Source organism: Herpailurus yagouaroundi, unplaced genomic scaffold, assembly GCF_014898765.1.
Source record: "Herpailurus yagouaroundi ecotype Mexico unplaced genomic scaffold, PumYag 166, whole genome shotgun sequence".
NCBI classification, from domain to species: Eukaryota; Metazoa; Chordata; class Mammalia; order Carnivora; family Felidae; genus Herpailurus; species Herpailurus yagouaroundi.
This window is the reverse complement of record NW_024412407.1, coordinates 4910530-4931473: the sequence shown is the minus strand read 5'-3', so window position 1 is coordinate 4931473 and position 20944 is coordinate 4910530. Positions and strand designations below refer to the sequence as shown.

Below are 20944 nucleotides of genomic sequence, written 5' to 3'. Positions count from 1 at the left end.
CTATATAGCGCGCCCCTGCCGGGTCCGTGCCAGGCCGCTAGCCACGCAGTGGGCGCCGCAGAGCGCGCCGCGTCCGGGAGCCAGCCCCCCGCCCCCTGCGCCGCAGCCCCGACGGGCGTCCCCTGCCGCGGCCGCCGCCGCCAGGCCCCCGCGGCCACCATGAAGAAAGAGGTGTGCTCCGTGGCCTTCCTCAAGGCCGTGTTCGCGGAGTTCCTGGCCACCCTCATCTTCGTCTTCTTCGGCCTTGGCTCGGCCCTCAAGTGGCCGTCGGCGCTGCCCAGCATCCTGCAGATCTCGCTGGCCTTCGGCCTGGCCATAGGCACCCTGGCCCAGGCCCTGGGACCCGTGAGCGGAGGCCACATCAACCCCGCCATCACCCTGGCCCTCCTAGTGGGCAACCAGATCTCCCTGCTCCGGGCTGTCTTCTATGTGGTGGCCCAGCTGGTGGGTGCCATTGCCGGGGCCGGCATCCTCTATGGGCTGGCACCAATCAATGCCCGTGGCAATCTGGCCATCAACGCGGTGAGTGACCACGGGGCTAGGGTGGGGCAGGGACCCTGGGGTGGGCTCCTGACCAGGGCCGTAGAGCCCATCTTGAGGGTGGGTGCCACAGAATGAGCCACTTACACCCTTGCCAGGAAGGGCAGAAAGATGAGTCTCCAGGCTGGTGTGTTTCCCTGTTCAGCCTCCCTGGTTCATGCCCCCCTCCCCTGCCCACTCCCCTCCTGCTGCTCTTCCCGGGAAGCCTCTCCTGGGAAGCCTCTCCTGTTGCCTGTTGTCTCTCCTTTCTTGCCGGAAACTTCCGGCTTTCTCGTGTCTCAAACCGGAGTTTTGCCTTCCCCTTGGGACCTTCCCTGCTCCTGTCCCGCTCCTTATTGTAGTGGTTTCGTGGAACCATCAGAAAGAGATGGGTTGTAATCCTGGCTTTGGGTGCCCCTGGCTCCTCTGGGTCTCATTTTTCTCAGTCATTACATGGGGGTGGTCATAACCCACCACAGCAGGTGCCAAGGGGATTACATTTAGAATCCATGCTTGGGAACCCCCTAATGTGGTGTCACTGCGTAGGGTCTGTTGAATATGGGCTCCTGCTCCCGGTCCCTGCCTCCACCCCCTCCCATAGCCCCAGATTCAGTCCCCATGTCCCATGCAAACTGGGTTCATTAATCAAACACAGAGGAGGATTTTCTCGACCATTGTCAAACTGTGAGTCAGCCCCACCGGAGAGACGGGTTTGAGGCTGGCACTGGCAGCGGGTCAGACACGGGCGGGAGGCAGGCAGGGGGTGCAGTCGGCAAACTGGGTAGCTGCCCACAGGAGGGAGGGTAAATGCCAGCTTGTGGGGGTTGGGACTGGGCAGAACCGTTGGCAGGAACTTGTCCAAGAAAGCCTCCCCTCACACTCTGCTCCTCGGCCACAGGCCTGTGCCCTAAGCTTTGCACACCCCGCGAAGTATATATAATCTCTTCAGCAAATGATCTCTCCGTGCGCAAGGCTTGGCTTCCAGGTGCCCCAGCTGTCCGTGTCCGTGGAGGCGAAAAGTGCCATCCCCCAAGCCGCTGGCCATAGAGCTGGAAGGCAAGGGGTTCTAACCCACCCTCCCCTTTCAGCTCAACAACAACACAACACAGGGTCAAGCTATGGTGGTGGAGCTGATTCTGACTTTCCAGCTGGCGCTCTGCGTCTTCTCCTCCACGGACTCCCGCCGCACCAGTCCTGTGGGCTCTCCAGCCCTGTCCATCGGCCTGTCTGTCACACTGGGCCACCTCGTGGGGGTGAGCAATGCTGCCACTTGGCTGGGTTGTGGGGAGCCCCTCAGGCAAATAACAGGGCCCTCGCGCAACATCTCAGCAGTTAAGGCCTAGAGTGGGGCGGCCGTACCCCGTCCCAGGCTGGACGCCCCCAAATCTTCTCTAGCCTGAGGAAAGATGGGAGTAAGTGGGAGTTGGGGTGGAGGCAGGAAATCAAGTCCAAGCACAGGACTTGAGAAGAAAGAGTGGTGCATAGGGAGGGACCTGTGGAGGGAGAGGTCACCAGCCTAGGAACCAGGAGACTTGAGTCAGAGACCTGGTTGAGCCCCTGAACTTCTGGGTGACCCTGGGAGAGACCAGGCCTTTAAGAGTGGACAAGCATGTTGCCCTCCTCACCACCTGCCTCTCTCTGTTCAGATCTACTTCACTGGCTGCTCCATGAACCCAGCCCGCTCTTTCGGCCCCGCAGTGGTCATGAAGCGCTTCAGCCCCGCTCACTGGGTGAGTCTGGGCCCTCCCCTGGCTCCCTGGCAATGAGAGCCTGAAAACCTGGCCAGGAGCTCCCAGGACTGTCTGGATGCTGTGGGCCCAGAGCTTGGGGATGGCCCTGGGAGGTGTGGCTGGAGAAAGGACAGGATACAGAAGGGGATGGGATGCAGCCAGCACAAGGACCGGGGTAGCTTGGGGACTATGTGTGTCTGTCCCTCTAGGGAAGGCAAGTTCTGTTCCTCTGTGTTGATCTCTGAGGATTTTGTGTTTGTCCTTCTGGGGTGGGGCATGGAAGGTGGCATATCTGTGTGTCCTCTCTGATGTTTTATTTATCTGCTCCTGTTGAGGGGTTGAGAGAGTCTTCCCTCCTGTGGGCCTGTCCCTCTGGACAATCTATCTGAGAACTCACGTTCCCTCTCTTCAGGGTCTCTCTCCCTATGTGGAAGGGAGAGTTCTGTTGTCTCTCCGAGGATCTATATGTCTGTTTCCTCTGAAGGGTCATTTGTCTCTCTTTAGGGTGAGGTTGGGGGATCTGTCTCCTTTGAGGATCTGAGTGTCTGTGGTCCATGTCCCTGTCCCTGGAGAATAGGGTATCAGCGTATCTGTTCCTGAGTCAGGAGACAGTCTCTCGCTCTGGAGGTCTGGAACTCTGTACATCCATCTTCTCTGAGGGCCCATGGGTCTGTCCTCTGCAGGGGGAGCCGTGGGTCTCTGAGGCCTGAGACTCAGCTCCCTGATGCTGCCCTTCCTCCCCCCCTCCCCCGCCAGGTTTTCTGGGTAGGGCCCATTGTGGGGGCCATCCTGGCTGCCATCCTCTACTTCTACCTGCTCTTCCCCAACTCCCTGAGCCTGAGCGAGCGCGTGGCCGTCGTCAAGGGCACATATGAGCCTGAGGAGGACTGGGAGGAACAGCGAGAGGAGCGAAAGAAGACCATGGAGCTGACCGCCCGCTGACCAGTGTCAAGCACGGGCCAGACCCTCAGCCCCTGAACCTCAGGGGGAAAAAAAAAATATATATATATATATATGACAGCAAAGCTTCCTTCCCCCACCTCTGGGTCCTCTGGGCTGGGTTGGAGGTGCTGGCTCCCCCAGCTTCACAGTTAGGGATGGGACCAGGAACCCATGATGGGACTCGGGCAGGGGCAGGGGCCAGGGACTGGGGCCTGATGGGGAAGGGTCTCTCTGGGACAGGGCAGACTGCTGCCCTGAGGTCAGACCTCAGAGACTGTGAAAGTACCACCAAGCTTACAGGCTTCCCCGGGGCCAGGCCAGGAAGAGGGGGGGTGGCCTGCAGTGTGTAAGCCCCCACCCTCCTCCACCCCTCCTCAAGAACCGGAGGGGTCCTAGTCCCTAGGACAGCAAAGGCCGCCCCTCCCCAGATTGCCTTAGGAGGGAGACAGACCGGTTCATTCAATGCTGCCTTATTTATTTCTGCTCAAGAATGCACGGGGCAGGGCTGCTGGTGTTTGGGGTAGGGGCTTCCCAATAAACCACTGACGTTGATGTTCTCCCTCATCTCTCCCCAGAGCCTCTCTTTGGGACGCCTCTGTCCCTCTGGACAATCTGTCTCCTCTTCATCATCCCCTACACTCCCCATGATCTCCACAGTTCTCCACAGGGAAACAGAGGCCAGGGGAGGCTTAGAGAGTCATAGAGACGAGGTCAGGAAGAGAGAGGGTGAGGGAGAGAGACCAAATATGGAAATAGAGCAAGAGGTCAGGAGCGAGGCGTGAGAGCAGAGGAGGGGTCCTCACCAAGCCACCCGCCTGCTTGCCCCTCCCATCTCAGCTATGTCAAGTCTGGGCCACTTGAGGAGGGCCTGGCACTGGGGCCAGGGAGTGCCAGGCTGGGGAGAGGAGAAGTGAACTAGCCAGCAGCCCCTTGAGATGCCAAGGGGGTGATCGGCCAGGTCTGTCATCACGGAGGAGGCACAGCCCTGGACTCCCCTCTGTACACCTCACTGTTCCAAAAAGGTGCCATGCTGGGAGCCTGCAGTCAGAGGGAAAAACCCCCTGTCCGCCCCACACACATACCCAGAAGCCACAGCCAGTCCAGCCTTTTCCTGGGCCTCCTCTCTCCTGCCTCTGCCAGCCACTGTTCCCACCATCTTCCCCAGTAGGCCTGTAGCTCTGCTCTTATCTGGCCTGTCCCCTTGTCACTGACACTCTTTAGGCAGCCGCCTTAAATTCACTGAGTCTCCATCTCTTCAGCTATAAAACAAGGTTTAAAAATGCTTCCCTCACAGGGTTGCTGTGGGAATGGTCTAAGATGAAGGGAGTGAGATTCCTGGGACCATTCGGCTCTCTGTGGGAAAAATGGTGGAAGTCGTGCAGATGAGCAGCTCGGGACACAGTCCTGCGTCATAGTTAAGGAGTCTGGCTTGGAGCTCAAATCCTGCTTTGCAACTTTGGGTAACACAGGCTGAGTTTTAATTACCTCATCTGTAACATGGGCATACTTGTACCCACCTCATAGATTGTTCTGAGCACTAAATGAGACAGTAGATGGAAGGAAAACGCTGGTGCAAACAGGACCAGGCACCTCAGAGTCAGTGCTCAATAAACTAATGCGAAAAGAACCCAGTGCATACACATCTGGGACCCCAGCCACACTCTGGTTCTGGGCCTCTGCTCTCCTGCAGGTGTTTGAACCCGAGTTCCTGGTTCTCTCTGGAATGGACACCTCTCCCCGTGGTCTTCAGTTTTGCCTCGGAAGAGGAGGGGGCAGTAGGGCCAGGAGATGGACTGAGAAGGGGTGGGAGAAGCGATGGACCCTGGCTGGCCAGCGGCAGCCCCAAGGACCGTGGGTGAGGAGGAGCAGACTTCCCAGCCCTCACCTGCCTCATCCGACCCCTGGCCCCTACCCTGGAGCCAGGCCGCAAATGCCCGCTCCGACCAGCAGGGGGGGACCTCGTCCACCGAATCCGCTGCTGCTAGGCTTCCTCTAACACAAGTCCTGGGTCCCGGCTCTAGCCACATGGGAGTACGGGCCTGGGTCGCCTAAGCCACCAGGAAGCAGCTGCCCCCAGTCCACTATAGAGGTGGAGGAGAGGGGGTGCAGAAGGGAGAGGATCCCTTCCCCTCTAGTCCCCACATGACTCAGGTACAGGCACAGACACGACTGGGAGGCTGGCCTCTCCCTCCAGCTCAGCGACCTGCGTTCCTTTTCTGGATGGGCCCCAGGGGGAGCATAAGGAGGTGAACGGTGGGCCTATGGGAGACAGATCTTCAGGGGTGGGTGGGGCACCCACCTGGCCTGGCCAGAGGACGAGAGGGGTCCAAGGCCTTTGGGCGGACAAGTTGCAGCGGCGGGCTGTTTGGCCAGCAGAGGGCGCTGTGTTCCTTGGTGTGTGATCCGCGCGGCTGGGTCCGGAGTCCACAGAAGCCTGCGCACACCTGAACACGCACACAGTAACCCCGCGCGTCTACGCTGACCTTCACTTGTACCCAAGGGGCTGTGTCTTCTCGGCATTGACTGCTCCGTGTGTGCGTGTGTGTGTGTGTGTGTGAGAGAGAGAGAGAGAGAGAGAGAGAGAGAGAAAGAGAAAGAGCCACATCAACCCACTTCCATTCTGTCACAGGGCTGGTGCGGACCAGATCTAGGAGCCTGGCTCCCTGTGTTCTCAGAGGGGCATATGTGTGCATCACACCCAAGCACACACATGCTTAGTCACCCCTGACCCTCTGCTCCACCTAGAAATGGAACCTGGGAAGAGCCTTGATTCCTCCCCCTCTCTGCCCAGGGGCTGCTGGTTTTCACCAGGTAGGAAGGTGGACTTGGGGACACAATGGGGAGACGGAGGAGGGCTGAGTGTAAAGGCAGAGAAAGGACGTAAGGCTGGCTGTCTAGGGAGGTGGACAGGACGAGGGGTTGAGGAGAGGGTTGGCTCTCGGAGCCTCAGCTTCCTCGGTCAGGTGTGGATGAGGCCTCCACAATTCGGGAGGATTGGTGAGACGACGCGAGGGAAGCTGCCTTGAACCCTTCCCTTTCTGGAGGCCTTTCGTTCTCCCTGCTCTCCCAGTACGTCCCTCCTCCCCCTCCCTTTTGCTCCCTCTCCATTCCCCAAGCTGAGAGGACCTCGGTCAGAGCTCACACTGCCCCTTGTGCACATGCACCTACACACACCCCGCTCCCCGACAGACATAGCCACCCCAGCGGGCTGGGGCGCCCAGAGACAGGGCTCTAGGAGGCTAAAAGCACACGGCCACCTGACAGGCATCTGTAGGCAGCCAGGTGTGGGGCCTTGGCAAAAAGCCTCTGAGCATAAGGGACCTCAGAGCTTAGCAGTAGAGCCCAGGACTGGCGGGGTCTGGGGAGGAGCTGGCATGGGAGCAAGCCCTGGCCAAGGCTCACTTGGCCTCAGGGGCTGAAGGACCTTGTTCTGGGCCAGACAGGGCCACAGGAGGCTCAGCTCTAGGCCAGCTGGAGACAAGAGCTGCTCTTGTACTTGACTCTCTCAGCCTCCAGGGCCCAGAGCAGGAGCCACTAGCCCTGGAACTGCCACAGCAGCCAGGACCCCTCCCAGCCCAGCTCAGTCCTCACACCCCTCTCACTGGAGAGGTGAGGGGAGCAGCAATCCTAACAGCCAAAATTTTCTGGCTCAGAGACACTCTTCTGGTGTCAGCACATTTACCCCTGATGACACGTGGGGAAGTGGGAATTGTCTCCATTTAAAAACGGGGAAACTGAGCTCACAGAAGTTACATATTGGTCAGGGGTGAAGTATACACGGCAGTGTGCAATTGCTTTTGCTTGTCTTATCTTATCGAAGGCTCTAAACAGACAGGCATTAGTGCTGCTTGGTGGACAGGTGCAGAAAGCGAAGCTAGGTAAGGTGTCGGGAAGCCCTTTGAGGCCCTGTCTGCAGGGAGGGAGAGAGAGAGATGCCCTTGAGGTTCCCTAGGACAGCTCCTAGGCAGAGAACCTACCGAGCTAGGGAGGAATGTCACCTACACTACCCCTGTGGCCACATTCCTTCATTTCTCGAGCATTTATTGAAAGCCTCTTTTATACCAGGCAAGCATGGGAGTTTGCACTGGAACAGGGGAGGCACTAAGGAGGTCGAAGCCAGAAGTAGCCACTGGCTGGAGGGGAATATCAGGGCAGGCTTCAGGGTGGAACTAGACCTGAGCAAAGTCTTGAAAGGGAGACAAAGAGGAAAAGGCATAAGAAGTCAATGGTCTCTCTACTACAGGATTTTCTAGGCCTGTTATCAAGAAGCATCCAGGAGAGGGAGAAGTGAAAACCCCAGAGGAGACTGGAACCAGCCCTGAGAGGGTGTCTGTCACTCAAAGGGAGCCAGGAGCACAAGGAGGGGCCCCCCCGACTGGATGCAAGAGAAGGGCTGCCTCTTCTTCAGGGCCCGAGGGAAGCTGGTGAGGGCACGGGGCAGTGGCAGGTGAGTTTGTGGCTGGCAGGAAGGATGGGAAGAAGTCTTGCCTGCGAGTGTCTCTTTCCAGGTGGGACAGGAGGCAAGCTGATCCTCTGGAAGAAAGCTGGAATGGGGGCACTTGGAGAGCTTGGGCAAGGTTGGAAGTAAGCCTTAGAAGAATGGGGAGCGAGCGAGCAGACTGAGGATGGCATAAGGATTGCTGAGCAGATCGGCGGCCCCTGCTGAGGCCAGAGACCATGGACTTGTCATGGCAGCAGTCTGCACGGATGGGCAAGTTTCTCCAGCAGTGCTCAGCAGTGCAGATCAAGGCAAAGAGCTGTGGAGGAGAATGAAATGGGAGAGATGCAGGAGGTGAGGCAAAGAGAACAGGGAGCCAGGACAGCCGCCCCCCCCCCACCTGGGGATCCGGCGGGGGGCGGGGGGTGGGTGGGGGGGGGGAGGCCAGGAAGACTGGAAGCACAGAGAGGGAATGAGGGAGGCATTTTACAGGGACTGAGATGGGAGAGGGTGGATGGACAGAACCTATAATTAGAGCTGGATGTTCCCCTGGAAGATTTCAGAGGGTTCGATCCCAGGTGAGACAGGTATGAGACCGTAAGAATAAGCTGGCTGAGACGAAGTAGATATGAAAGTCACCTGCCTCCAGGAGGTCAGGAAGCTTTTATTCGTCCATTTGTTCACTCAACAAATATTTACTGAGCACCAACTATGGCTAATCCCTGTGCATAGCACTGTATGTGGGGATGAGCGAAATTTGGCTCCTGCTTCCTGAGGGACTCACTGCCTCATTAAGGAGGCACATTAACACCGTGACAGCACTCTGTGGTGACTGGAGTGTATGAAAATGCCCAGGTGTGGTGGGAGTACGCAGAGGGGTCCTCCCTCACCCAGGAAAGGAGGTGACACTGAAGTTGAGCCTTAGGGATGAGTTAGGAGTTACCCAAGCAAAGGACGTAGGAAGGGCTCTCTGAGAAGAAGACAGGGCATCCACCAAGGAAAGACCAGCAACGGAGTGTTCCAGAACCACTGGCCCTTTGGTGAGGCCACTGGGTAAAGGACAAAGCGGGGAGCGGGGAGAGGTGAGGTAGGAGGAGCAGGATCCCAGAGGACCTTGTAGGCCAGGCATGAGGGACGCTTTGAAGGGATTTTAGCAGAGGAACAGCAGGATCAGATTTGCATTTTAGAAAGATCACTCAGGCTGCAGTGTGGATAATTGATTGGAGCTGAGTGAGGGAGCAGACAGAGAGAATGGTTAAAAGCCGCAGGGCAGCAGGGGTGGCAAAAAGAGGGCACAGTCGAGAAATATTTAGGATTCAAATTCAGCAGGATTTGATGCCACTATTGGTTGGGGGCAGGAGGGAGAGGAGGGTCAAGGATGCTTCCCAGGTGCCCCCAACAGAGCTGGAGAAAACAGGAATAGTGCATTTGGGGGGGGGGGGTGGGCACAGAGAGAGATGAGGGTCTCCTTCTGAGACAGGCTGCATTTGAGGAGCCTAAGGACAACCGGGGGATATCAACTGAGCAGGGAGATTTGGCCAGGGGCAAGGTCAGGGCACACCGTGTGGTTAAAAGATGAAAACTGTTATCTTAACAGCCACACCGATTCTTCTTAGGGAGAGAAGCAGCACCTTTGTTTGAGAAAATACCTCAACAGGCTGCTGGGGTTAAAAGGGAAGAGCCTAGGGCATGGGTGACCTCAGGGCCAGCATTGCCACAAAAAGGGTTCGGCTGCCCTGTGAGAGGCTTGAGCAGAATTGTTCAGGCCCCTGAGAAGGAGGAGCGCAGATAGTGGAGGGGAAAGGGGCTGAAAGGGAGGGCGTGGGCAAGGGAGACAGAAAGGGGCACGGACAATGCAGTGAAGGACCAGTGGAAATTCCCAGCTGGCAGGGGAAATTCTCCACTGCCATGCGTGTTGTCTCATTAGCTGTGGAATAAACCCCTCCTCCCTCTGTCCCCTCTGCACCCACACAGGCCCATGTCCTTAGTAAAGTTGACTCTATTCACATCTGCTTTCTACGAGTAGGGGTTTGGGTGGGAAAGGGGGAAAGAGCTTCATTTCACATCTGGGTTTATGGGGCATAGAATAGTGTGAGCCCATCTGGAGGCAGAGCCTGCAGGCAGAGGGGACCGGGACAACAGGAGCCTCTGAAGCAGGCCTTGGACTTGGGGACCTGGCGAGCTTGCTGCCTCTGAGCTGACATCGGGATGTGAGCACCCTGGAATCCCATGCCCACCATGACTCCTGTACCTGCCACCCTTAGGCCAGGCCTGTGCCTGCAGCAGAGTGAGGCCCGTCCAGCTTGGAAACCTGGAGGTTCCAGCTCAGCACCTGGAGGCCGCCCCCCTCCCCCAGCTGTCAGGTGAGCTCAGGGTGGGGCAAGCGTGTGAGCGCCACTCCTTATATGAGCCCCGCACCTCCCACCCACCCAGACACACATAATCCTGTGCGCCTGCTCCCTGCACAGTCTGACCAGGTGGGGGCCAGAGGACTTTCAACACAGTGAGACAGCCAGAGCAGGCCAGAGGCAAGAGACCCCAGGAGACAGCGAAGATCAGAGGCAAGAGGCCCCAGGAGTAGAAGCGGCAGCCGAAGCAGCGGAACCAGGACACCGTGTGGCCAGGCGGGTGAGGCTTGGCCAGGATGCTGCTGGGCCAGCTCTGGAGAGCTATCAGCAAGGAGCTGTTTGCTGAGTTCCTGGCCACAGGGCTGTACGTGTTCTTCGGTGTGGGCTCCAGTCTGCCCTGGCCCTCGGCGCGTCCCACCATTCTACAGACCGCCATCACCTTCAACCTGGTCACGGCCGTGGCTGTGCAGGTCACCTGGAAGGCCAGCGGGGCCCACATCAACCCTGCTGTGACGCTGGCCTTCCTCGTGAGCTCCCAAATCTCCCTGCCCCGTGCCGTGGCCTATGTGGCTGCTCAGCTGATGGGGGCCATTGTGGGGGCCTCAGTGCTTTATGCGGTCATACCAGGAGACCTCCAAGAGACCCTTGGGATTAACATGGTAGGTGCAGGGAGGGTCACCCGGCAGGGCCAGGCCTGAGGAGAGGGGACAGGGAGGTGATAACTTGACCACGTACTCCTTACCTGCTCTGGGCTGGGCCCTGGGACCCAGGGGAACCAGACTGTGGCCTTAGTGCAGGCAGAGCAGGAGTGGGGTTATGGTACGAGGAACAGGTAGAACAGAGAGAAGCTGCAACTAAGGAGTAAGAGTCAGGGAAGGACCAGGCATTTAAGAGGCAGGGTAGCAAAGGTGGCGGGGGGGAGGGCTGTGGGTAATGCAGGAGACCTGGCATGCCCTTCTTCTCTCCAGGTCCGCCCCATGTGCCCTGCTCCTCTGTGTTCCCACGTTCCTCCTTCCTCAGCACCCTGAGGCCTCACTCCTCCAGATTCCCCTAATCATCTATCCTTCCACCTACTTCCCCAAGTCTCCTTCTTCCACTCCTACCCACGGTCTCCTCCCAGGCTGCTTGAAAACATGCACCCCAGCTGCTCTGAGCCTTCCCTTCCCCACCAGTCCTGAGCCTGTCGCCAGCTACTGGCCTCAACAAACCGGTGGGCTAGGAGGGGGTGCGACGCGTTTCTGCAGGCAGCAAATGTCCAGGGCTGACCTGAACTCTACTGCACAGCTGTCCCCGATCCTTCATCTCCTTAAGTCCTGGACTTGGTGGTGGTGAGGCATCACCTCCTCACAGTGAGGCAATGAGGTCCAATGGGGTCGCCAGCCCCTGGCAGAGCCCCCTTCGCCTCCAGCGTAGCCTCCTCCTCACCCAGGTCCAGAGCAACGTCTCAACTGGCCAGGCCGTGGCAGTGGAGCTGGTTCTGACCCTGCAGTTGGTGCTCTGTGTTTTTGCTTCCACCAACAACCGTCAAGCATCGGGCTCCCCAGCTATCGTGATTGGGATCTCTGTGGCATTGGGCCATCTCGTTGGGGTAAGAGGCAAAGAGGGCACTGTGTGTATGCACACACTGATCCCTCCTTGGGGAGACTGCAGAGGCCCTGAAGGCCAGGAAGTGTCCCTCCCTGAGCCCCTAATGCGTTGGGCCGAGGCTGTGTTCCCACAGACCGGGCCCAGGATACGGCAGTGCCCAAGGCGGGTGCCGGGGCTCTAAGCCAGGGCAGAGGAGGCTGTCCCCTCCCAGGCCTGCTTTAAGCCTCCTCACACCACAAACCTCCACTTGCCCCTCCAGATCTACTTCACCGGCTGCTCCATGAACCCGGCCCGCTCCTTCGGCCCCGCCATCGTGGTTGGGAAGTTCACGGTCCACTGGGTGAGAGCCTGTACTGGCAGCCATTAGGTGGGGAGAGCCTGAGCAGGGGAGATAGGGATTGTGGCTTTCACCAGCGGTGGGTCCACAGGGACTTGGGGAGACAAGGCCCCCTACCACAGGCCATCTTGACCCCCAGAGGAGGTTTCCCTAAGCTCAGAAGACAAAAGCGAATATCCTGGCTTGTAGTTCCTGTCTTTCCAGCTTCAATAGCCCAGAGTACCCAGTGGAATGTCCATAAATGGGCCAGGACAGGAGATGCAGCCTTGGCCCAGGCCTTAAGTCCTGGCTGTTTCCTTATTCACTTTCTCCAGCTGGACCAGTTTCCAAACTTGGATAAAGAAAAAGACAAACAGAAATAGACACACACACCAGCAGAGACAGGAACAGCACTAGCCAGGGCTTCTGGTTGGAACACGGGAGGGGAGAGGAGGGAAACAGAGTGGTGAGGAGACTGGGCCCGCCCTATTGAAGGCAAGGTCACCTCACCTGCAGGGACCTGAAAGGCAGAACACCTGCTTCTCAATTTTGTCAACTTGCAGCAGCTTGAGGGGTCCCGGACGACGGAGCCAACACTAGGGAGGCGGGCAGGGATCCCAAAACTACCCTATGATCCTCATAGCTCCTGACTGGGGCACCTACTTCTCTCTGCTTTTGCAGATCTTCTGGGTGGGACCCCTGACAGGAGCTGTCCTGGCTTCGCTGATCTACAACTTTATCCTGTTCCCTGACACCAGAACCATGGCCCAGCGACTGGTCATCCTCATGGGCACCGAAGAAGTGGAGAAAATGACAGGGGTGGAGCCCGAGAAGAAAGAATCCCAGTGCAGTTCAGGGGATACTGAAATGGGGAATGCATGTCAGGTGGTATAGAACTTGGCCCCCACCTTCCGGCTTCTGAGAGGCGCCCTTTAGGTGGGTAGCATGCCTCGTAGAACTAGACTTCAGGTTTTACAAGGAAAGCGGGGTTGGGGGTGGATGAGGGCAGGAAAGACGGGGAGGCTTGGCCTCTTGTCCTAACAGGGTGGGCAGGGAATGCCACTCCCTATCCCTGGCATTATATTTCTGGGTAGAAAGAATCTGGGGAGCAAATCTGTTCAGTTTCCTCCTCCTCCATCTCTTAATGGGACAGAGCGGAAGGAGGCAGGGGAATTCATGACTGTCTTCCCCTTCTCTCATCCATCTGGACTCTAGTGGGCATCCTGGGCCTCCAGACCCCCTTGTCTTGGGTATTGGAGCCCAGACAGCCACTCAGCTTAGACACTAAGAGATGTAGAGACCTCGGGGAGCCCCAACTTCTCACCCCACCCTTGGGGGGGAGAGCCAGACTTCCCAGAAGAATCAGGCCCCAGGACAGTCTCTGAGCTCCTCAAAGGTATATCTCTGCTCTTGGGTATGGTTTGGGGGCTAGGCACCTGCCCTCAGTGTGGGGGCTTCCTGAGGATAGAGACAGCCCTTCCAATAGATCTTCATTCCTCACCCCTCCAAATGCTCAGGAGAGGACCCCATCCTTGGGAAGCGCTGACACAAAGAGGAGCCTTTTCTAGGACTGGCAGAGGGGCAGCATATAGGCAAGGGAGGTTTGGGCCAAACAGGCCTTTTCCAGGTGTTTGCCCACCTTCCATCCCCCATCCCCATTCATGGGAGCAATCCAGAGAGGGGGGAAGTCCCTATCCCAGCCCCCAGCCCATGACCTGGGCCACAAGCTGTCTCCAGCCTCATTCTCAGTTCTACCAAGATCCTCAAAAAGCTATTAAGTCCAAGGATGGTAAGAACTCAGGAATGACCCAAGAAACCAAGATTTGCCTTCAGTGCCTCTGAAGGACTCCTAGGTCTCAATTGGTTTGCTAATATTTACAAGCTGCTGTAAACAGACTCTCCCCATGACTTGGGGTCCTACCTGGATCTCGGCTTCCCCAGCTATAAAATGGGCATAGTCCTCCCCCAGGGCCTGCTGTGAAAACAAGAGATTGGAAAATGTTTTTGGAAGTTAAAATGCTTAAAAAACAAACAATAAATGATGATTATTGTAGCTGTTGCTGTAATTATCGGGTTTGAATACAATTGCTTTTGGTAATGGGAGGGAGGAAGAAAGAAGAGAGATGGGGGGATGATTGAGAGGGAGGGAAAAGAGAGTACATTTTTCTCCTTTCATCTGTTCCACTTACACGGGGCCCTGCCTCCTTCTCTCCTGGGTCTGCTGACCTGGGAGCTTTGTGTGTGTGTGTGGAGGGGGGGGTGAGGGGGGACACCGGAACAAAGAGACAAGCCAATAAAAGTCAGTTCTTCTCATCTCTATGGTGCTCATCACCATGGTACCCTGAGATACAGCAACCAAATCCATAAAAAAGATAGGTCCTTTTCCATGATGTCTCCAAAGGCGCTGGGGATGGGAGGGGCTGCCAAAGTCTTTCAAGGGCAGGGTGACAGAACAAGAGCTGAGTCCCCAAGTGCTCGTGGCCACAGCGGCCGTGTTCAGCGTTCTATAATATTGTCAGTGCAGAATACTATTCACATCTCTCCAAGCCGGGCCCCACTCATCCATCTTCACAATCTCTCAGAGCCCAGAGGCTTCTCGTGCCCTTTCATAAGCAGGGACAGCTGGGTGTGTGTGTGTGTGTGTGTGCGCGTGTGCGCGCGCGTGCACACGCGCATATAGAGGATGTAATTGACTTGCTAAAGGTCACCCAGCTCAGTACCACAGCCCCCTAAGGTCTCCCCAGCTCCAGCTTAGAATTCTCCAAAATAGAGCTCCAGGGGGGCTTATCTGAGCTGCAGCCAGAGGAGGGAAGGAAACAAGAACTAGAAGGTTGAAGAGGGTAGGAGGGGTGGAGCTCCTGCAGTGGGCTCGGAAGCTCCTAGACAAATTGTCTCCGCGTCCCCAGAGCAGAGCACACACTGGGTGCTCAATAAAAGTTTGATGAATGAATGACTGAGGCCGGGCAACTGGGGAAGGAGGGGAGGCAGTAATTGATCAAGAGGAGAATTCAGGTGTTACAAGTTCAGATGAGCCGGGATGAGAGCAGCTGAGGACGCCTATGCTCCAAGGGAGGGGCAGCTGGACGAGAATGCACACCCACACTTGAGCCCCCCCCCCCCCCCGCCCCCCAACCCAACTACTCCAGAGCAGACTGTGTAACCTCTGTCTCAGGAACTTCCAGGCCAAAAACGTAAGGGGATCTGCTTGGAGAGAGAGCTGGGGGCTAATTTCACAACTAGATCTTTAGAGCTGTGCTCTGTCAGAACAGACTAGAGCAAGAAGACACAAGCTTCATGAAAAGTGAGGAAATAGGTTAGAATCTGAAGAGCATCCAAAGTTAGACACAGGAATGAGTAACCAAAGGTTAGTTTCTCCTTCTCTGGAGCCCTTTAATAGGACAGCCAGCCATCTGTTTGGATGAGGGAAGGGCTGGCCCTCAGGGAGCCAAATTCAGAGGTTCCAGCCAGGGGCAAAGAAGCTTCACAGTCCCGGCCCCTAGGTCTGGATGGGGGGCAGGACCATGGGGAGGACGGAGACCCAACCAGGCAGACCCTTGGTGTGCCCGCCCTTCCTCCTGTTTGTCAGGGGAAGTTTTTAATTAATGGTGTGTAATCTGATCTGGCCCTTCTCCCTGCTGAGCACTGCCTTCAATCAGTAGAGCCATCTGCAATTGCAATTCATAATTCTCCCAAAAGGGAGGGGGTGCCTTGGTGATTAATACAATTAGCCTTTTATGTTGATGATTGTCTTAGCAGGAGCAGATGATGTGAGCACAGAGCCTGGGCTGTCGCTCCCCCATTGGCTGGCAGGAAGCCCCTCTCCACTTCCCGCCCCCACTGCTACCTCGGGGCTGTAAAGAGGACACACTGGGACCACACTGTGCAAGGCTGAAGGGAGAGAGCCCAGGAAGGGGCCAAGCTCTGGAACACATTTAGGCTCCTCGGACTTTGGACTGAGGGGAGAGGAGGAGAAGGCTAGAGAATTATCCAGAGACTTCCACCTTCCAAACAAAATCACTTTGACTTAAAGGTTTCTGTGCACCATAGTTTAAATTAAAAAAAAAAAAAAAAAAAAAAAAAAAAAAGACTACATGAAGATATAATAGGGGTTGAAAGGGTTGACAACATTTAAAAATAGGCTCAGGCAGTTATGTAGCTGTGTGAACTTGAGCAAGTTTCTTAAGGATCCTGCCTCACTTTCCTCATCTGGAGAATGGGGTCTATGTGATAAGAGGGCTGGAACCACATGGGATGTATGTGTTTAGCAAGGCACCTGACACAGATCTCAGTGGCTGGTAGGGCTGTCCCCATCTCTGCGGTAGACTGCAGTTCCCTCTGCCAATGGCTCAGCAGCCTCCCCGGCAGTTTCAAATGCAGCCCAGTCGCAGCCCAGCCGGCTAGTACTAAAGAAGGAAACACTTCCTCCCCATTCCCCAGCCTTAGTTAGCTTAAGCAAAGGAGTGTGTGTGTATGAGTCTGTTGGGGGGAGGAGGATCCCAGAGGAAAGGAGTCAAGAATCAAACCCAAAGGGCTCCTGGCTGACTCAGAAGAACATGCAACCAGATCTTGGGGTTGTGAGTTCAAGCCCCACGTTGGCTTTTATTACTAAAAATAAGTAAACTTAAAAAAAAAAAAAAAAAGAATCAAACCCAAGAAAGAAAGAAATACTTCCCCAGAACAGAGAACTGGAGCACTGGAGTGATCATGGCTGAGAGCTGGTTTGTGGAAAGATTGAGGGAATGAGAGTAAGGAGTCTGGGCAGATATAAGGGGGTAAAAAGATGCAGGGCTTTGAACATCTGGAATTTTATATGAAAGCTAAGAAAACATAAGGGGAGCAGCCATCGTTGCTGAGGGTTTAAAAGGTAGTACACATCAAAGTCTGTGATCTCTGATCTATAATAAGGTCAAATGATCTGCAACAAGCTGATTGGGGTCTTGATGGGAGAGTGCACTGGGTCAGGAGAAGCGATGGGCTCAGTCCCTCTGGGCCCACAGCACTGCACTTCACGACCTGAAGCAGCGCGAGGAGAAGAGAGCTCCCTCCCTATCGAGAGGGATGTTAACCCCAAGCCAGTGCCAGGCCCCAGCAATGTCAGGGGGAAGACAGGGAGTGAAGAAGGGAAGGGAGAAGTTAAGAGCTAATCAAGAAGCATCTGGCCAAATAGTGTCCACTTGAGTAGCTGGGGCGGGGGGTCTGCACAGCCAAGATGTGCAATCACCTCTCAGGGAGGGGCAGCTACACTGAGGAGCAGTGCATAGTTAGCAAAAGCTGGAGGGGAGCTCGGTTAGTGAAGGTGGTTTATGGGAGTGTGGTGTCCGACAGCACTAATTAATAGACTGCAGTTAATGCGTAGAAAAGGAGGAAGTGAAAACTGTCAGAGCTCTGATTAAGTCAGCTAAAGGGGCAGTTATCGCCAGAGCTGGGTCCCTGGTGGCAGGGACCAACAACTCCACTCCAGCCGCACGGACATATGGAACGAGGCCCAGCCAGGCCAGGGCCCGGGCCGAGATCAGAGGAGAGGCCAGGACAGTCGCTGGGGATGTCCAGTTATGAGGCACCAGGCTGGAGGTGCCTCTCCGCCCAGAACGTGCTTCCCGGCTCTCTCTAGCTGCCCTGTTCATCCTGAGACGCAGCTGTAATGTCATCACCTCTGAGGCTCTTATGCCTCCAGCCGCCCACTCCTGAGCTCCCACAGCACTCTGCACACACACACCTCCATCCTGGCACTGAACACCCCTCTGGAGTTGTTTGAACACCTCTATTGGAACATGAAGACCTTCTTAAACAAAATTATGTTTTTATTCTACTCCTTGTCTCAGGGCAACAGTTTCCTTAACTTGACTGTCTTTTTTTTTTTTATGGGTCCCCGAACCATGGCCTTCCAGTTTCAAAGGAGGAAAGACCTCTGATATTCTGGATTTGGTGAGCAAATTAGACAAAGGATTGCAAGAAATACTCCCAGCTCCCTGCCCAAACAGACCTCTAGTCTCTTTTACGTGTTAAAGCACCCCAATGTTTTAGTACTATGTACTGATTTCAGAACTCCACCAGGAAGTACTATTATTTTGGTCATAGCCTCACTGATTCACAATGGCTTTTCGCTACCTTTCCCCGACTCGGGGGTCACATGAAATGGCTCCAGGATGGGTCATGACTGGGACAGATTTTGATCCTATCCTACACATTGCCTGCCTGCCTCTTTGCGCTAGATGTCCCAAGGCTGAGCCCTGCTTTTCCTATCCCGCAGCCTCCTTCAGACGCAGGGAACTCTCTGTTTTAAAGCTCTTCGACCACAGCTAAGTAGCAGGTTCCCTGGTCTCCACATCTGGTCTAGCCAACAGCCTACCTCCCAGGAACAGCTAACGCTTCTAGCCCAAATAACATGGTTAATAAGATGCACCACTATTTTATGAGCTACTAAAAAAAAGAAAAACACTGCATTGTATTTGTAAGATGTCATTGATTATAAGATATCCCAATCCTCAGAAATATTTAAAAAATATATTTTAAGTGCATCTTATGACCAAGAAAATGATCATTTCTCCTCTGGATCTTGGCTCTTTACATCAGATTTTAAAGTGAAGGGGAATGGAAGGCCAAAGTGGGAACCACATGAGAGGGTCTCAAGTCTTCTTCCTCTAAGGGGGATGGGCACCATTGTCCTCATATGCTCTCAACTCTATTCCAGCTTTTAAATACCCAGGCCACCCAACATGGTAAACATCTCCTCTCCCTCAGTGCCAGGGAGGCCAGTGAAGAAAACCCCATGACATGACACAAACCATGTCAAGCAGGGGCCACCATTTTTGAGGGGATAATCGGCTAGCACTCCAACACCATTTATCCAACCACTTCCCACCCTACCGGGTTATCTTCCCCAGAGCCTCAGGCCAGTACCATGAGAAGATGCCGAGATTAGTCATTTCCTCCTAATCGGGCTAAAACAGCTCCGTTAAGCTGCCGACTGCAGGCAGTTCCCGTTAAAGCAAAGCAGCTGGAAAGGGCTTAGCCCTTTAATGCCAGCAGCTGTATCTCCCCAGTGCGGCTGCTCTGCTGAGGGGCTGGACTCTGTCCAGAAGCATCAGGCGTTTAGCCCCAGTCAACGTATATTAACCTAAGAGGAGAAAGCAGCCAGCTCCCTGGGAGGAGGAGAGGTGGTTCATTTACGCAGCCCACCTGGGGCCTTGCTTTCCAATGAGGAAGAAAAATCCCAGCCCCTTCGTATGTCTCGCTCTCCTAAAATCTGCACAAACTGTACTATCTCACAGGCAGGAAGAGCTTTCTCTGTGGCAGGAGCAACTCCATTTTATTTTATTATTTTTTAATGCTTAGTTTTTTGAGAGAGAGACAGAGTGGGAACAGGGGAGGGGCAGAGAGAGAGAGGGACACAGAATCAGAAGCAGGCTCCAGGCTCTGAGCTGTCAGCACAGAGCCACACTCGGGGCTTGAACTCACGAGCTGTGAGATCATGACCTAAGCTGAAGTCGGATGCTTAACCGACTGAGCCACCCAAGCGCCCCAGCAACTCCATTTTAAAAACTTACCTAAAGACAAATCCACTTGTTTTGACAACAAAAGACTTTAGGCCACTGACCACACAGACTCATTCTCCTTTGAGCTGATTTTGTTCCCTCTGAGGCCTGAAGTATTCTTCTGATGCCAGGTGTGCATATGTGTGGACACAACAGACTACTTCTTGGAGAGCAACGGGTCCTGGGGTTGATGAGGAAGAAAGCTGAACAGCCCTCAGAAAGCCCTGGCACAGAGCAGGCTGCTCAAGAGAGATCACTTGAAGACTTCTTACTCAAAGCCAGATGGTGAACATGAGATGGGGTGAGAGCTAATGCCACTCAGGGGGAAAGCCAATAAGCTAATCCGCTGACACGTTTCTAGAAGCAGGCTGATGACTTTGGCTCAGAGACTTGCCTATTCTTGGCTCTGAGCTTCAGAGCACACAAGATGCACATGGGTGACCCGAGAACTGACTCCCACAAGGAGGAACGGCAAACATTCGCACCAACACATCCTCCTCCTTCCACACAGAAAACAGCCCTGGAGGGGCGCCTAGGTGGCTCGGTCGGTTAAGCGTCCAACTTCGGCTCAGGTCATGATCTTGTGGTTTGTGGCTTTGAGCCCCACATCAGGCTCTGTGCTGACAGCTCAGAGCCTGGAGCCTGCTTCAGATTCTGTGTCGCCCTCTCTCTCTCTCCCCTTTCCCTGCCCATATCTCTCTCTCTCAAAAATAAATATTAAAAAAGAAGAAAATAGCCCTGGACCACCATGCCCAGGACATCCACCTCTATAAGACAATAAGCCCAACCATTAAGAAAGACATTCCATTCTCCTGTCCCAAATGCTTTTCCCGGCAGTCTAGGCCACCCTGCTCCTTCTGGGTCATCTATACATAAGCACATCCACATACAGCCCTGAGTGGAATCATTTACATACCTAATAATATTCCAACAGACCCCACAATGCTGATTTAAATAGCAAGCACCACAGCTGAACTCCGGTGGGAGCTCTAATCCCCAGGTTCTTATCCTAGCTAAACTAGAGATTAGTTTGTGGAAATTTATGCCAAATCACCCCTCTGAATTTACCAGTTGGGATAAGATCACCTGCCCACCCCACATGGGTGTTGTGACATCAAGATGATGAATGAAAGCACTTGATATATTGCCGATCACCGTATCGCATTTCCTAGAGGAATCAGTTAATTCCATCTTTACCGATGGCCGGAGAGGATATTAACTGGCAAGTGCTTTATTAGAAATCTAAATATCCACTTACACGTGTCTGAGCCTAGCACGCAGATGGTGTCCAACTGTGTGAGATGTGAGAGCAATCTGTATAAAAACAATGCAACTAAATGAAACTGGCAAGAGTTACAAAGGGAGAAGGTAGACAAAAGGAAAATTCCTGCTTCCAACTCTGAGTCCCTGAAAAGTGGCCTCCTTTCCCATCCCACACAACTGCGGAGGACAAGGCTCCCACACACTACAAGGTTATTCCTGGTGACGTCAAACTGCCTTCTGCCTGACTTCGTGAATAGAAACCATCA

General features: G+C 54.9%; 2 protein-coding genes and 1 long non-coding RNA gene across 4 annotated transcripts in view; 2 read left to right on the top strand and 1 right to left on the bottom strand.

Moving 5' to 3' along the window:
- LOC121038600 (uncharacterized) overlaps positions 1-19929 on the bottom strand; it is a 51855-nt gene extending 31926 nt beyond the window's left edge. Inside the window, exon 1 of the long non-coding RNA XR_005794414.1 lies at positions 19428-19929. This is a non-coding gene — a long non-coding RNA (uncharacterized LOC121038600). The remainder of the gene's footprint in view (positions 1-19427) is intronic.
- AQP5 (aquaporin 5) lies at positions 88-3750 on the top strand. The gene is made up of 4 exons (XM_040488198.1): positions 88-522; positions 1608-1772; positions 2166-2249; positions 3006-3750. Exons 1-4 carry the CDS (start codon positions 160-162, stop codon positions 3189-3191), a joined length of 798 nt encoding a protein of 265 aa, XP_040344132.1. The 5' UTR covers positions 88-159; the 3' UTR covers positions 3192-3750.
- On the top strand, positions 5539-13946 carry AQP6 (aquaporin 6). 2 transcript variants are annotated; one of them, XM_040488197.1, is made up of 7 exons: positions 5539-6002; positions 7435-7983; positions 9715-9992; positions 10098-10636; positions 11407-11565; positions 11824-11904; positions 12562-13946. In XM_040488197.1, exons 4-7 carry the CDS (start codon positions 10274-10276, stop codon positions 12772-12774), a joined length of 816 nt encoding a protein of 271 aa, XP_040344131.1. In that variant the 5' UTR covers positions 5539-6002; positions 7435-7983; positions 9715-9992; positions 10098-10273; the 3' UTR covers positions 12775-13946. The 2 variants fall into 2 exon arrangements, with proteins under 2 accessions (XP_040344131.1, XP_040344130.1); XM_040488196.1 differs by lacking the exons at positions 5539-6002; positions 7435-7983; positions 9715-9992 and having other exon boundaries at positions 9999-10636.
- Positions 19930-20944: the final 1015 nt, after the last annotated feature.